The 16408-nt window shown below is 37.2% G+C and overlaps 1 protein-coding gene and 1 non-coding gene across 2 annotated transcripts; one reads left to right on the top strand and one right to left on the bottom strand.

The window, feature by feature from the left end:
* The first annotated feature begins 5252 nt into the window (after positions 1-5252).
* On the top strand, positions 5253-10717 carry LOC131333177 (3-methyl-2-oxobutanoate hydroxymethyltransferase 1, mitochondrial-like). The gene is made up of 5 exons (XM_058367545.1): positions 5253-6769; positions 8064-8270; positions 8400-8546; positions 9708-9761; positions 10172-10717. Exons 1-5 carry the CDS (start codon positions 6353-6355, stop codon positions 10433-10435), a joined length of 1089 nt encoding a protein of 362 aa, XP_058223528.1. The 5' UTR covers positions 5253-6352; the 3' UTR covers positions 10436-10717.
* LOC131334980 (U6 spliceosomal RNA) lies at positions 9796-9898 on the bottom strand. The gene has a single exon (XR_009202376.1). It is a non-coding gene; the product is annotated as a U6 spliceosomal RNA (small nuclear RNA).
* Positions 10718-16408: the final 5691 nt, after the last annotated feature.

Raw genomic sequence — 16408 nt, 5'->3', positions numbered from 1 at the left:
AGAGCTCATCGACGTGAAGAATGTACCAAAATCTCATCAAAATGACAAAATCGGAGTAGCAACGGTGGTCCGATCTTGGCTTGAACTAAGAAGCAAAACCCTCATTTTTTCGGCAGCTCTCTGGAACTCTCTGTATCTCTCGAAACCAGCAGCAGTCTAAATGAGACAAGTCTCCTGACTTTCTTTTGTAATCCCATGGTAGAAATTACAAGTTCTCCCTTTGTCATTCAAAGAATAACAAGATAACCCCATAACATTTTGGACTTAATTAATAAGCCCCCTTGTGGACCCACCGACTAGGAGGGACCCACCCAACACTGTTCAGGGTTTTGTTTTTTGGTCCAGTCCATTTTTTAGCTTTTGTGTGTTCCTCTCGGGCTTTTTGGTCCAGCACATAGGACAATAATCGGAATTGTTTATTTTTTTATGGTTCGTCTGATTTTTTTTGTTGAGATAGTTTATATTCGTACCACATAGAGTGACCTAATCTCATAACAACCTATTTATGTGGAACAATATTTATGTAAATACTGTTAATATTATGACTACTCTTCCAGAAAAATAAGGACAACAAAACAATGATCACATCAAACTTAATGATCTATTTCGAACTTTCAAACATTACGTCATAATATAAAACAATGAGAAATAATGACAAGACAACCTTTTCGACGGTTGAACTTGACAAAAGCATCATCTCGGAGATACAATTCAAATACTTACAAGTCGATCTTTCTCATTCGGATTCAGTGTTCGCGTCGACTAACCAAATATGAATGAAGCAAATTAATTGTCAGAAAACATCCAAACTATATTTTCTTTGTATAAGTTTGAAGTATTAGTTTGTAGAGATATTTAAAAATAAATAAATAAAGCAGATGACCCAAAATGAATGAGTATAAAAAGTTAGATAGAGGAACGAGTGACCACAGAGAGAGACAGGTGGAGAGATTCTGTTAATGCCCTCTAAAGCAGTTTGTTGTTCCTATATACTCCCTTTAATTTTGGAACAAAAAGAAGAGATTTTATTAACCTTTGTATAGAGCATACACAAAGACTAAAGGTCGAACGATACGTACAAAGGCATCACATGATGACCATCCCAATTTATAAGTTGGCAAATCAGCCTCGAACAATCAAATGCACGTCATCCAAAATCCCAGGAGAAGAAAGTTGGCGAGAAGCCAACCCTACGATAAATGATGGACATAAATAATGCTTTGCTGTAACTTATAGAAAAGAAGAGAAAGGAATGAAATTTTTTTTAAAAAAAAAAGGCTCTCCCATTGTTTGGTTCGGAGAGAAAATATAAAAACTCAAAATTTTGCACAGTACAAGTTTTTCTTTCTCTTCTTTAATTTCGTCCCCTTTCCTCAAGTTCCAAACACAGCATCAGAGATCGTCAAGTAGCAAAACCAACGAAAAGTGTAGCAGGAACAGAAATCAGCAAGATGCCAAAGTTGTAATAATGGAATTTCCTTAATTATCTCAGCATCAACACCTCTACTTATTAGCTTCAGGAGTACTTTATCCAGCAGTAGTTCCTAGCTACTACCTGGCAGCCTAGCCCTCACTATCCTTACTCTTTAATTCCATCACATGCACGCATCTGATCACTTATTCACTTGTACTTCCTTACGTACGTATATGGAGAGTCTACGCTCGTCGCTTCTTCACTGTTCTTAATTAATTTCACCGTTCAAAAATATCTGGAAGAGTGTTTTAAAAATTTGGATTATTAATTGCCGAAACAGACAATAAGATATTGCGCGATGAAACAGAGCGGTGGACATAGCACTCTTGATACGTATGTCATAGCCATGCGCAAGCTCAGACTATGTGAAAGGGAAACTTAAAGAGTAATGGTGGTTGTGTTTGGTTGAGAGTTTAGTTTAGTTTAGTTTTGGTAGTGGGTGGAGAGAGAAATAGAGTAATGATTAAAAATATAGGTAATGATTGGAGAGAGATAGAGAGAGATGTGAAAGTAATAATTGAAAAAATAAGGTAATGATTGGAGAAAGAAGTAGGGTAATGCGTATACATATGTGCCCGGATCTGGTTTTGGTCGGTGACTTTCTCCTGTATCTTTCTTACATTTGCGAAACATAGAGAGAGAAATACCCATTTCAAAACCCCAACTGAGAGGTGAGAGATAAGTGATGAAATAGTCAATTTGGTTTCGATGTTTGGGTTGGGTTCGTATAAAAAGTTTGCAGAAACAAACTTCCAATTGTGTATTATCATCTGCTGTGTTCATGGGCTTCAAATTGTATACACTCGAGCGATGTTAACTTGCACTTAGTTGAACTCTTAAGAGTTAATCTTGTTCTTTCCCCATGGTATTTTTAATTGCGATTTTGGGTAGCTTAAACAGTTTATCAAGGCATTGAAATAGCTTTGTTATGATTTCGTCTCTGTCAATGTTGCAGAACCAGAGGAAGTTTGAGTTATTGTCTTTGCCTCGGATAGTGTGGAGAAGATTTACCGTTGGTTTTGGGGCAAGGAAATTGAGTGAGTGTTGCAAATAGAAATGCTAATGTAACTGGTTCGTTACTATAATGAGAAAGTCTTCCATGGACCATCTATATGTAGTACACATTTGAATTGCCGTTTATACACTTCCTGTGATTTTGTAGATATTCTGTTGGACTTGCAGCGTAGATTGCTGACTATATAAACGGACATGGAACTACACATGATGCATGAAAATGCCGTTGAAAAACTCTGAGATCTCACTTTTTGTACATTATAGAGTTATAGTAAGCTGGTTGATGTAGGAGTTTAGGGAGGGCAGTGTTTAATTTGAAGGAATCTAAGGAGGTTAATGTTTTGTACATTTGAATTGCCGTTTATACACTTCATAAGTTTACCATTAATTACTTATGTATGTAATTTTTGGAATTTTGTTTGAAATAATCAGAGACCGCAATGTTTGGAAAACCCTTTTCAAGAGCTTTTCTCGTTGTGAAAGAGCTCTTTCGATGGCCTTTTTTTTTTTCCTTATCGATTTGGTGGTCAGGGAAACAATGAGCTTCCGTGTGGATTTAAATTTTTTGTGTCAAGGAAATGTTTCTAGGGTTTCGGTAGGCTGAAAAGTTCTTCTTGCCTATTTTTATTTTTGTTCTTCTTTCGGGGTTAAATATTTTGACAGAGGTGGTGTTGGTGGTCTGGTTTCGGATACGTCAGAGTAGAGAGAGAAGAAAGTGACGGAAGCCATGGGCGGATCGTGGTGGAGGAGGAGCAACTCTCTGTCATCTTTATTGTAAGTGCTTCTCTTTTGTTTGCTCACAGAGCTTCTTATTCTTTTGTAATCCATCAATACAATTTTCAGAGTTGTATATGTTTTTTTTTCCTTGTGATTGGTTTATCAAATATTATGGATCTCGCATTGTATGTCACTTGAAGATTTTTAATAACCCCTTTCACTTCTCATACTATATATCAGTCCATTAAAGTGTTTAGCAAAAGATGAGTAAGATTGCCAATACCATGTGTTGGTCGCACATTATGGATGCCGGAGGCATTAGAAAGAAGATGTCGCAATTTCCTCTCTCCGATTTCAGAGGGAAAATTCGTTTGAGAATATAGGTATCTTGCTGACTCTAGGTTTCTATCTGTCGGGAGTAGTCTTGAACTACTAATGCCGTGTTTGGTTGCATAGAAAAGTGAAGGAAAGAATTAGAATACTTGTATGCTTGAACCCTACAGTAAAGATTATTTGTTATATTATTATTATATTTTTGGTGATAGGTAAATTAGTTGTATTTAGAATTCTCGTAGAAATTAGTGTTCTCTTATTAATGAGTAAATTATGGTTTGAGTTTGGAAGGATCTATTATTTTACGAACTGGGAGTGGGTTTTGAATGAATTGGTTTGATTTGTTTGATTTACCATTTGAGATGCTACAAAAGGAGAAGTGTTTTGTTTGAATTTGTTCACTTTTGGGTGACTCTTGGGTATGCACTTATGCTCACTACATTGTGATTGTTTTTATGGATGATTACCACATCTGTCTAGGAGTTAAGTAGGTGAGGTTTGCTAGGAATTTAGAGACTGGAGAGAATGTGGCTATAAAGATTTTGGACAAGGAGAAGATTCTCAAGCATAAGATGATCGGTCAGGTACTCTCTATCTCTCTTATTCATTGATTCTCCGATCTTTCGAATATACTTGAAGGACTTTGGATTGGGTTCAACAGGGATTCCATGTGGGTGTTCGTCAAAACATGTAATGGGTAAAAACTCTTTATTTAGAGCAGCATCTGAAGTTGATTCTCCTTGTTTTTGTATGTGCGCTATAATACATAGATATTGGATTGTGTTCAACGTAGGTTCGTTGTGGTTTTGTCAAAGTTTAAGATGGGTTAATCCTAATTTTGTAAAGCAGAAGCAGAATATAAAAAGCATAGAAATGGTAGCATCTTTGACAAAGTTTTCGAGCAGCTTTTCTTTAAAAAAACTTTTCCCAAAAGCAGAATCAGGTTGGCCCGGGGAATTATAAGTGTTTTAGTACTTGCGCTTGGAACTGTCATGGCTTCTGATTTCCCCTGGTTATATTTTGCTTCAATTTTGGGTTGAACAGAGATCCTGTGAATGGTTTCGTTTTTTGGTAGTTTGAGTTGGGCTTCTAATTTTTCAATTGGTATAATAATTGATTCTGCTTGATTAGAGATTTAGTAGGGAAAGCAAGTCCTTTCGTTTCCATACTAAAAAAATCAATTTTTTTCTTCATTTAGTTTCCCTCTAAAATAATGTTTTGCTACATTGTGCAAAGATTGTTCAGGTCATCAAATTTGGTTGTAAATAAGACAAAACACAGTTTTGGATTTAGGTAAAAATGGACAATCCAACTGTGGGGTAATTTCCTTTCTGACTGTGGTGGCAGTGAATTGCCAGAAAGAGCTGGACAATCAAACTGTGGGGTAATTTCCTTTCCTTTCCTTTGATTAGCTTATTTGCTTCTATTCAATGAAATTCAAGTAGATGGATTGGAAACATTGGATTGTCTTGACAACTTTGCAGAATATGGAGCGAATTACTAAACAAGGGGACGCAATAACTTTCATTAACATATCATATTAATGCTATGACGGTGAACAAAATATACCCAGGATACCTAAAAAAATGCGAATGAGGAGCATCATTCTCTTTCCATTGCTGAAATGGAAGGTACATTGATCACTCAAAAGGTACCTCAAATCCAAACTTTTCACACGTATGTGTGAGTGATGTGGTATGTGTGAGTGATTTGGTAGGGTGTGCCCGATTGATGTGCCCGTAACATTATTGTTTTTTAAGTAGAAAACTTCTCGTAGTTGTTTGATAAAACATCTAAGGGAGATGTTTGGCAAAATCAATTGTAGTTGCGTATGCACAAAGCATGTCGTGGAATGAGGCTTAGGTGTCCCATCTAGATTTCAGGAGATTGTCTATTGAGTTTAATGAGTTCAGTTTTAACCGTTTGTGTGTGAAGAATTGTAAATTGTTTCTTATAAATGATGATTAGTTTATATTCCAGGAAAGAGAAGTTATTATGTTGTGAATTTTGGGGTGATCGCGCATGCTAGCACGCAAAAATCTCGTGCATGTGATGTTTGATGAACATGTGTTCAGAATGTTGAGCAAAAGTCGGAGATTTGAGATTTTAGTGTCGCATTAGTGTTTGGAATGTATAATAATCACATTCAAGATACCAGGCATGAAACTCCTTGTGCAATCACGAGCCGATCACCTAGTCTACCATAAAAATATGAATTTTGGGTCAGCAGTTGGAAGACTACCCTGTTAATTGACATATTTTTTTGTTCTTATTAAAAAAAATTCGTATTTGTTAGTTTTTTGTCAATTTTTTGGGAGTTATTGTATCGTCATGACGGAAGGAATCTAAAAAGTAAAAAATTATGATCGAAATCTAATTTTTTTTTAATAAAGACGAAAAAATTGGCTTATTGGTTTATTTGTCTTTATTAAAAAAATAGGTTTCGATCGTAATTTTTTACTTTTTAGATTTCTTTTGTCATGACAATGTAATAATCTTTAAAAAATTAACAAAAAACTAACAAATACAAAAAAAATTGAATAAAAATAAAAAAATAAGCCAATTGACTTATTTAGCTGAACGGGACTTGTACATTCATTCAAAAGCACAAGGTAGTACAAGTTTAAATTGTTTAATCAAGAAACCGGGAGGTTGTTAAGAAATACATCTGCATTTACCCATTTCTCCCACTTGCAGGTGGCGCATTCTTTATTAATGGCTGCTCCATTCCCTTCAATAATAACTCCACACCACAGTTCCAATTAAACCCTTCCCTCTCTCTCTCTCTCTCTCTCTCTCTCTCTGCGAATTGCAATGGCACTTCTCTCCAGAGCCATGGCCTCTGTCACCAAACCCACCACACTGCACCTCCACAACCTCATCCGATGCATGAGCAACGTCCCAGAAAACACCGTATATGGAGGACCCAAGACCCAGAACCCTAACCAAAGGGTGACCCTAACACACTTAAAGCAGAAGCATCGCAAGGGGGAGCCTATTACCATGGTGACTGCCTACGATTACCCCTCTGCGGTCCACCTCGACACCGCCGGCATTGATATCTGCCTCGTCGGCGACTCCGCCGCCATGGTGGTTCACGGCTACGACACCACTTTACCAATTACACTTGACGAGATGCTCGTCCATTGCCGCTCCGTGGCGCGGGGGGCTAAGACGCCGTTGCTCGTTGGGGACCTCCCGTTTGGCACTTACGAGTCCAGTACTCGTCAGGTATTGATCAATTAAATAATTAACAAATCTACTATTCTTTAAGCTCATTAAATTCTTTTCATTATAGTTACTCAAGTTTGGCTCTGGATAGGCTTGCTTGTTAAATTTCGAACCTTGAACTACCCACTACGGAGGTGGCTATACATATGTCTATTTATTTAATTGGATTGCTTTGATTGGTTGTTTAGGTGAACCATTAGAAGAAGTTATATCTTATGATATGGATATGGAGTATTACGTTTCTTGCCAAGCTAAAGTTATTGTTTGGTTTAGTTGTGGTATTAGAGACGTCAAAAGAGAAAATCATTGATACTAGCGAACCAACATCATTTTGAAAGCACTTCTACACTCTTGGGGTGCTTCATCTCTCCTGGTCCTTTTTTTTTTGTTTTTGAAAAGCATGTTTTTTTTTTTGTAGTTGTCCTCTAATTGGCAGTGGGTTTTTCTTGAGTTCATGTTTGTGCTTGTGTTCGGATCAAGTGGAGGGAAACGTGGCACTAAAAGTAAAGAAAAAGGAAGAACAGTAGAAGCGTTTTCTCTCCTCTTTTTTTTGTTTTTTTGCAGGGTTAAGGAAATGAGGAGAAACTGATGAATTCATTGTCAAAAATCCATTGTTTGTTGTCACATTATGGGAAATGTATTGCGACTACTCTATTTCGTTTCCCTCCCACTAAATGCCTGGATCCAACCACATGTTTTACGCAATGTAAGATGCTTTTAGAATTTAATAAATGCTGTGGAGTCAGATTATGGTTAATCGACTTATCCAAAAGGCATTGTCAATCACCTCAGTGCCAATAAATCACCTGTCAATCATTCAGTGCTAATGAAACACCACAGGTTTGGTTTTGTAATCTTGTTGTTTGCCCATATTACATGAACCATTAATGTTGGGTCGAGAATAGAGTGAAAAGTGTTAAACTGCGAAAGGAGGGCTAGGGCTCTAAACTTAGAGTGGAGTCTTGTGAAAAATTATGATTGGTCTACCAGGGGCAGAATTTGGGTGTTCTGGGACCCTAGAGTTGGGAAGGTAAATTTTCCGTCCAAGTCTGATCAGTTTGTGTCTTATTTTGTTCTAATGAAGTTGCGGGCTAAAGTATGTGATACCATATGCTTTCTCTATCGTGTATGATTTTGATATGATATTGATCTATTAGTGTGCTCATGCTTTCTTTCTCTGTGCCAAGGCGCAGAGCATATTGCCTAATTTTTTGGACTAGGGTGCACCTGGAGATGTTAAGTTTGAGTTTCAATGGTCTAGGGTTGGTGATGTTGCAGTTTTCCTTATGAGCAGGCAGTTGATACAGCAGTTAGGGTTCTCAAGGAAGGAGGAATGGATGCGATTAAATTGGAAGGGGGTTCACCGTCAAGAATCACAGCAGCTAAAGCAATTGTGGAGGCCGGAATTGCTGTAATGGGCCATGTAGGGCTTACTCCTCAGGCCATCAGTGTTCTTGGTGGATTTAGGCCGCAAGGCAAGAATGTCGCTAGTGCTGTCAAGGTGTCTCTCTCTTTATACATACATTTATACACCAATCGATTCTATGTGATTTCATATACTAATGTATTACTCACGGAGGATATATGTAGTCTATTTTGGTGTGATGCTCAATTAGCTTTGTTTCTGCAGGTTGTTGAGACTGCACTGGCTCTGCAGGAAGCTGGGTGTTTTTCTGTTGTTTTGGAATGTGTACCTGCACCTGTGGCTGCTGCTGCGACATCTGCTCTTCGAATACCCACCATTGGTATTGGGGCAGGACCTTTCTGCAGTGGTCAGGTTGATTGATTCTTTACATCTATCATCTCCCTATATGCTATCATTGCTGGGATATTTGACTTCGCTGACTTGTGTGTAGTATCTTTTGCTTTTAGTGCGATATGAACTACTCTCTGATTCTGCAACAGCAGTATCATGTCTTCATTTGTGGAGTCTTATCATGCAATGAACTTGGAGTTTGCTTTGTGAACCATCCCACATTTCTGGCGCATGACTATGTTGGAGAAGAATGTAATACAGCACTAGGAAACAATAATTAATGCTCTACCAACGATGTAAAATCTATTTTGCAAAACAAGAAAAACCGGTATTCCAAGTCCAAATAATTGTCAATCATGCAGTGTGGTATATCATCATAGTTGTTGTGGACTTCTCATGTCCAAGTAGTTGTCATTAAATGGTTTGGTTTAATGCACACTAAACTTCCTTGTGGACGTGTGTAAGATATCGGAAATTGAACTTTGTAATGATTGGAATCCGCATTCATTTCTTACCCTTGTGGAAGAACAACATATAACCAGACAACCATTACTTTCAAATTATGAACTATTCTCTGTTTTCCCATTTCTCCGTTAGAAATGGGAACACTTCTTTGTAAAAGCTGTGTTCAAGTGGAACGCAAGAAAGAGGAGATCGTTTACCTGTCAAGTTGATGGGTTTCCTTGCCTATGATTCTGCTTGATGCCTCTTCATGAATTCACTTCCTCTTGCATATTGAAACTTCATTCTATTGCTTTCCCCATGTATTTTGTTTGCTCACAGCAGAAACAATTAACATATTGTGGCTAAAGAAAACTAATGACTTATGTTACAATTAAAATCTTCTGGGGCATTTTAACTTCATTGTAGCAATTTTACTTGTTCGAGCACAGGCAAAATTGGAATATCTTAACCATTTCTGACACTGTTGAATGGCTGGATTCTCTGACCGTAGATAAAGTTCCTTTTCAAGGGAAGAAAACTATTTCTGTTCCCATGTTTTCTCCTATTTTCATCCAATACTTTTGTGTATTGGTATTGACGCAAGTAGACTTTTTAGGTTGAATTAGGATTTAACATTTTCTGTACCCCATTGTTCGTGTTAGATTTGTAAGTTAATTTGATACTACTTGACACTGGCGGCTTGGGACACTTCTAATTCTTGATCGCATTGCCATGCAGGTGTTAGTTTACCATGATTTATTGGGAATGATGCAACACCCACATCATGCCAAGGTTAATTCCATCATTTCCACTCTCTTTTTTGATAAGTAATTTGGACCATTTCTCGATTTGTGCGTGTCATCCTTGCGCGGGGTCTATGCTAATCTTCTCTATATTGTTCTAATTTTATCGGATGTCCCCGAAGGGACCATTTCCACTCTTGATTACTCCTCCTATGTAAATATCTCTCCGAAGGAAAAATGACATCCTTAGAGAATTTCTTCATAAAAATCTTTGTCACGTATGATGTGGTAGTGCCATTTCTGAAACTGTTAGCCACTTCGATGGGATCGTCTTTGCTTTAAACTGATAGTATTGAGACACGCCACACCCTTCTTTGTTCATATCGAATACAAGTTTTCCGTTTGTGTTGCACACCCATATTTCTGACTTCTGGAATTTTTAAATTCTTCTTTTTGCAGGTAACCCCAAAGTTCTGCAAGCAGTTTGCGCGTGTGGGAGATGTCATAAACAAGGCTCTTTCAGAGTACAAGGAAGAAGTAACAAATGGGTCGTTCCCAGGTCCTTCCCACACCCCTTACAAAATTAATGCAGCTGATGTTGATGGTTTCTTGACTGAGCTACAAAGGTTGGGTTTGGAAAAGGCTGCATCCGCAGCTGCTACAGCCGCTGAGAAGATTGAGACAGTTGAATTGCACGTCGGAGGGAGCCCGATACACAATTGAATCAGCACTCGGCAGTGAATTGTAAAGAAGAGGTCTTCATATCATTCACCGTTGCTCGGATAGGAAAATTTTGAGGAACAAGAACATTCTTGTGGCTGTTGAGGTCTTGCCATTTTGTCCAATTAACTCCTGACCTGTGAAATAATTGCCTGTATTTCAAATGGGAAATAGCTGCAATGTGATTGGCCATTCGTCGGGAATTAGTTTAGTTAAGGTTTTACTGCATCTGTATTTTGTTGCTCTGTGAATTAATGAAAACCATATCCCTTGCACTTTCCTCCAGTGCATTATGTGGTTGTATGCTTCATGATCTCTGTTGGGAACTGACTTTAGCACTTCTTTGACAGATTTTTCCGTGTCTTTTTCATTTTCTAAGATGATATCGTTCTTTATCCATCGATTGACACACGATATATATATATATATATATATATATATAGGAATTTTCAAGTGAGGGATCCCTCATTTTAACAAAATGAGAGACTTTCATTTTCCGATCAAATTTTGAAAATCCGAACCGTTCAATGTGTGCAGAACGTAATTTTAAGGGTCCCCGAGATCAGCAAAAAAAATGACCGGGAAGGGCGTCATCCTAGCAGTTTTTTTTAACCTTTCAATGAAAACTGCTCGGATGAAGCCCTTTCCGGTCATTTTTTTTGCTGATTTCTCACGGGGACCCTTAAAATCACATTCTGATAACTTTGAGCGGCTCAGATCATCGAAATTCAATCGGGAAGGGGAGTCCCACATTTTAATAAAATGAGGGATCCCTATTGTTCTTATTTCGAAGTACTCATACACAGCAAAAGGTGGCAATCCAACGGAGAAGAAACTAACCTTTTCTTTTCTAGAATTACCAAAATACTAGTAGTAGTAGTAGTAGTAGTAGTAGTAATGAGAATAAATAAAATACTTCTAAACAATTACGGGAACAAGCCCTCTAGTTATCAATAGAAGAGAAGAAGTTATTTAAAAATGAGACAGAGACTAAACAGAACAAAAACATGATGGTATCAAAATTTGGCTAGGCTCTGTTGGTTTCAACGTAAAATATTTTATGCCTAAAAACATTTTTCATGTAAAATGATTTTTACAAAAATAAAGTTTTCATATTTGTTTTCCGATATTTGGTTGGTAGATGTAAAATACTTTTTCATTACAATTATTTTTACCCCAATAGATTAATGGGAGGGTTTGGAGTAGTTTTTTTTAAAATCCATATTCTATAGTAAAGGATATGGGTGTACATAAGAGAATACTTTACCCCAATAGATTAATGGGAGGGTTTGGAGTAGTTTTTCTTTAAATCCTTATTCTATAGTAAAGGATATGGGTGTACATGAGAGAGAGATTCATGTGAGAGAGGGTGGGGAACGAAATTGGGGGAGAAAGGGAGAGGAGTTGTTAACTGCTGGGTTCCAGAGAGGTGATTGACGAAACGGTAAAATGACTTACGGTGGTTTTGCCGGTAAGCCATTTTACATTAATTGACGGAAAATATCTTACGAGTAAAACATTTTACCCAAAAATATTTTACGTCAAACAAACGGAGCCTAAGTTTCTCTTGTTGTCGAAAAGCATAAACGGCCATAGTGTTCAAAAATATAGATTTCGAGGCAAGACATTCTTCTCACATATATCAACAAAAAATTTAAATAGCGAAAATGATTTGTCTAAAAAGCATCACCAATGGAAGACGTGAAATGTGACTAGGACAATGCAATGGAACCTTTTGACAACTTCAAACCTTCCGATCATGATGTCTTTCCATATGCCAATTTCACTTGGAATTGAAGATGGCTCCAAGCCTGTCAATTTTGATAGCAACATAGTGGCATGCCAATTTTCAAAAAATTTGAATTTTAAAGGGTTGACATAAGAGTTGGAGAGGGATAACTTGATGTCAAATAAAAAAACCGGTACTCTAGCCGGTACAGTATTCAGAACCTTGATGTCAAATTTGAATTTTCGATTCAAATGGGGTTGTCCATATCCGGTACCCTATATCTCTAATTCCGTTTCGGCTCAAATATTGGTTGGTACCGGCCAATACCAGATAGTACCGAACTACTTTTAAATTTATTTTTTTCTTCAAGTACTGGACAATACCGGACGGTACCGGGCAAATACTGGACGGTACCGGACAAATACCGGAATATTATTTATTTATTTTTTTGTTTTAAAAAGTGTATATTATACTATAAATTCTTTTAGGTAGAAAAATAACACTAATAGCGATCAATCCGAAATGGTAACCAGTATCTCACCGGTACCGGTACGTACCATACTAGTAAGAAAACTGGTACTCAAGCCGGTACGGTATTTAGAACCTTGATGCAACCCCATTTGAATCGAACTTGAAAACAAAACATTTTGTATACACCTATGCAAACTAACTTCCCATCCAAAATTGAATGCATATGCATACACATGTTTCATTTCAAATAAGGGGTCCACGTAGTATATATATGCACTTTGGTGAGTTTAATTTATCAGTACTTTAATGTCGTGATTTAAGCAGTTCAGTTTACAAAGTCCATTAATAGATTGTTTTTTAAACATTGTGTTAACAAATATAATTACCATGCAACTTGATCGGAGAATATTTCTTAAAAAATAGATGATCAACATAATTCAATAAAATAATTCTCAGAAAACAAATCTGTCTTGATCAAGTTCTTTTTTTTTTTTTTTTGGGTAAGTAAAATTTATTAGAACCACCAAAAGCGCGAAAAGCTGCAAAGAGAACACAGGGTCATACCCCCGGAACTACAACATCAATCAAAGTCTAAAAACCAGCTATACAAAAACTAGGCAGCAAATACAGCCTATGAACAATTGTTGATAGCGAAAATTCTGGAATCTAACAACCAAGCATCGCAAATTTGACAATTCTAAGCAGTGAATTGGATTGAAGACCAAGAGCTTGCCTTTGCTCTAACAGAGTTGAAAATTTCTAAAATCACATCATTCACATATCCTTGGATTTTCCTTGGAAGATTCTAAGATTACGCTCCCTCAAAGAACATAAATGGAAGTTGCTAACGACAGCTTATACATTGTATCACGAAGAGATTTACCCCTTCTGTTTTAAGCAGCCTATTCTAGTTCTTGGGATAAAGGTAGAAGAGGTCTATCTAAATCATTATGAGCTAAAACTTGCCACCAAATCGTAGAAGAAAAGCACAAATCGAAGAAGAGATGGGCATGGGACTCCATCCCATTTTGACAAAGAGAGCATTGAGGAAACAGTACTTCCATGCCCCAGCTCACTAATCTGTCTTTGGTGGATAGTCTTCCCAAGACAGCCATCCACTTGATGAAGCTCCATCTAGACACCCCTTGGCCAAACCACACAAGAGGATGCCAAGGTTTAAAGGCACTTCGATGTCGATCTACAAGCTTCCCAAGCCGACTTGGCTGAAAAAACACCATCCTTTGTAAGGGTCCAAAATCAGCTGGGGTTTCCCTAATAATCTCCATAATGGATCTATTTTGCTGCCTTAGCCATTTCTACCTCTATCAATAATGGAGGCCACTTTTGCTTGTAAAGCTCTCCTCCTTTGAGCAACTACAGCCTCTCCATACCTCTTGTATATATAAAACACCCAAAGGATGCCAATTATCTGTCTGATTGAAGAAATGTCTCTCTGTCATCACCAATGATATATTTAAGAATCAATTAACTTGATCTTATCTTGCTTTAGCAAATTCTACGAATTAAACGATTCAAATCATGGCAATGTGCACTATACACCTGAAGGGGGTAAGGCACTGCAGGAACATTTATCAGGGATAGAATAATGGTGGCTTCAAGTATTAATAATGTTCAATAGGGTGGTTGATGACCCATTAAATTAGATGATGATGATGATGATGATGATGATGGGTTTAATTTTCAGTCATGTGTATTGTTTTCATTTCTTAACAAATACGTAATGTAGACATTGTCGTACATTTTTCGAAACTTCATATTCGTAAGTATTACATTTAAAAGAATATTTTTTGTCCGAAAAACACCAAAAAAATATTGTTATAATATTAACCACTTCTACTTCCATCAAAATTTATTCGATATGGTGCGTGAGATTATTGTGTATGGATTCGGATATAGTCTGTAATTGCTACCCAAAAACAGCGTTTAGTTATTTAAAATGATAAAAGTGCGACATACATGGGTCTTAATGTAAACCGGTATACCATAACCTCTCATATTTTGGCTGTGACTCTATAAATAAAGTTTAGCCTCAGGCATTTTGAATAAGTAGTTGCATAATCTGAACACATTAATTTGCGTTGATTTTTTTTTTTCTTACAAAATCGTGCTAAACTGTTTGGGTATTTTTTTTAAAATTTTTTAAGACTAGTATATTTTCGTTTTTCATCCCGTTGGTACCAGTGTTCGACTGTTATGAGTTTTCGCATGAACCACAAACTCGACAAGCCAATTAGCCAACCAAAATGAACAATTTTGTTCAATAATATTTTTTAAGACCCGGAATTGGGCTTGCACTCGGCCCGGGCACAGCAAATACTCTCCTATTGGGTTCCTAAGCAAAATGGTCTTCCTTATGCAAAATGGGCTCTTCTAAGTCATAGCCGCATATGGGCCATGGTCCACCACACCGGTTTGGGTTGTATTAGGCCCTTTGAGGAATAAATTAATCCTGAGATAAACGGAATAAATGAATTTCGGAAAATGACGGCCCAGAACGTGTTTTGATAATTACTACCTGTCAAGGACAAGTAATCATGAAGGTAGTTTTTTTTTTTTTTTGAAACCAGTCAATTCATTCAAGTCCGAAGGGGCAGGTTACATCGCAAAACTCAAGAGTGCACCAAACCACCTAATTCGGGAAAAAAAAATAAAAAATAGCTTTCTAGGATTGTGCAAAAATATCAGCTTATGATCCTATACTTCCTTCTGGTTATAGTTTCAATTGGCTTTTTTTTCCGTATTAATTTTTTTTGCATTTGTTAGTTTTGTGTCGATTTTTTGTGGATTATTTTATCATTATAAAGAGAGGAATCTAAAAAGTCAAAAAATTATAATCGAAAACCAATTTTTTTGAATTAAGACAAAAATAAGCCAATAAATTATTTTTTTTTATCTTTATTTAAAAAAATGAATTTTGGACCATAAGAGCATCTCCAATCCATGACTTCATATTGGAGATGTCAAACATTTTCTGAAGGCTTACATGGTATTTTGGCATCTCTAATTTGACATCAAAGCCTTCATTTCCAACCCTTATGCCAAATTCTTTTATTTGACATCAAGTTATCTCTCTCCAACCTTTAATGTCAGTTCTTATATCAATTCAAACGATCATTTTTTGAAATTTAGCATGGAAGAGGGTGGTTGTTGTCATTCCCTTTAAAGCCACATAGATTTTGGCATCAAAGAATGCTGTTTGGTTGGATTGAATTTTGATGTCAATTGTTACCATTAACATGTTCACGTAGAAATTGACATCTTCCATTAGAGATGCTCTAATAATCTAAAAAAAAATTGACATAAACCTAATAAATGCATAAAAAAAAATCAATTGACTTATTTAACCAAAAGCTAACTAAACCGCCGTTTCCCATCGTCAACTTTCTCCATGTTACTCCCATTCCCCCAAATCAGCCGCTGTGTCGAAGTCACCTCCTCACCGCCGCCCATAACCACCACCTTCCGTGGCCGCGTTGCCGCCATAAACCCCAACTTACTAATCCCCCTACTTCCACTCCCATACCCCTTCCTCGAAACTCCTCGCCCTTTCAAAGCTCACAAAACTATTCGTCCTACTCAAACCCGTTGAGTTCACCAGCCTCCGCCCTACCTCCTCCGGCCGGTGACCTTATCTTAAACCTCTCGCAATTCTCCCCCTCTTGTACGACCGAGTACCACCTCCGAAGCTTCGCCTATTCTCATTCGCTCGTTCCTAGACGTCAATCGAACGGTGCTGATCAATTTTGATCAACACT

Source organism: Rhododendron vialii, chromosome 7a (genome assembly GCF_030253575.1).
Source record: "Rhododendron vialii isolate Sample 1 chromosome 7a, ASM3025357v1".
Taxonomy (NCBI): Eukaryota; Viridiplantae; Streptophyta; class Magnoliopsida; order Ericales; family Ericaceae; genus Rhododendron; species Rhododendron vialii.
Note: the sequence above shows the minus strand (reverse complement) of the source record. Positions and strands in the feature narration are given on the sequence as shown.

Bases quoted from the DNA above. Each gene is read 5' to 3' on its own strand.
- LOC131333177 (XM_058367545.1), top strand. From the start codon at position 6,353: ATGGCACTTCTCTCCAGAGCCATGGCCTCTGTCACCAAACCCACCACA. The intron at 6,770-8,063 runs GTATTGATCAAT...CCTTATGAGCAG, and splicing joins ACGAGTCCAGTACTCGTCAG to GCAGTTGATACAGCAGTTAG. The intron at 8,271-8,399 runs GTGTCTCTCTCT...TTGTTTCTGCAG, and splicing joins ATGTCGCTAGTGCTGTCAAG to GTTGTTGAGACTGCACTGGC.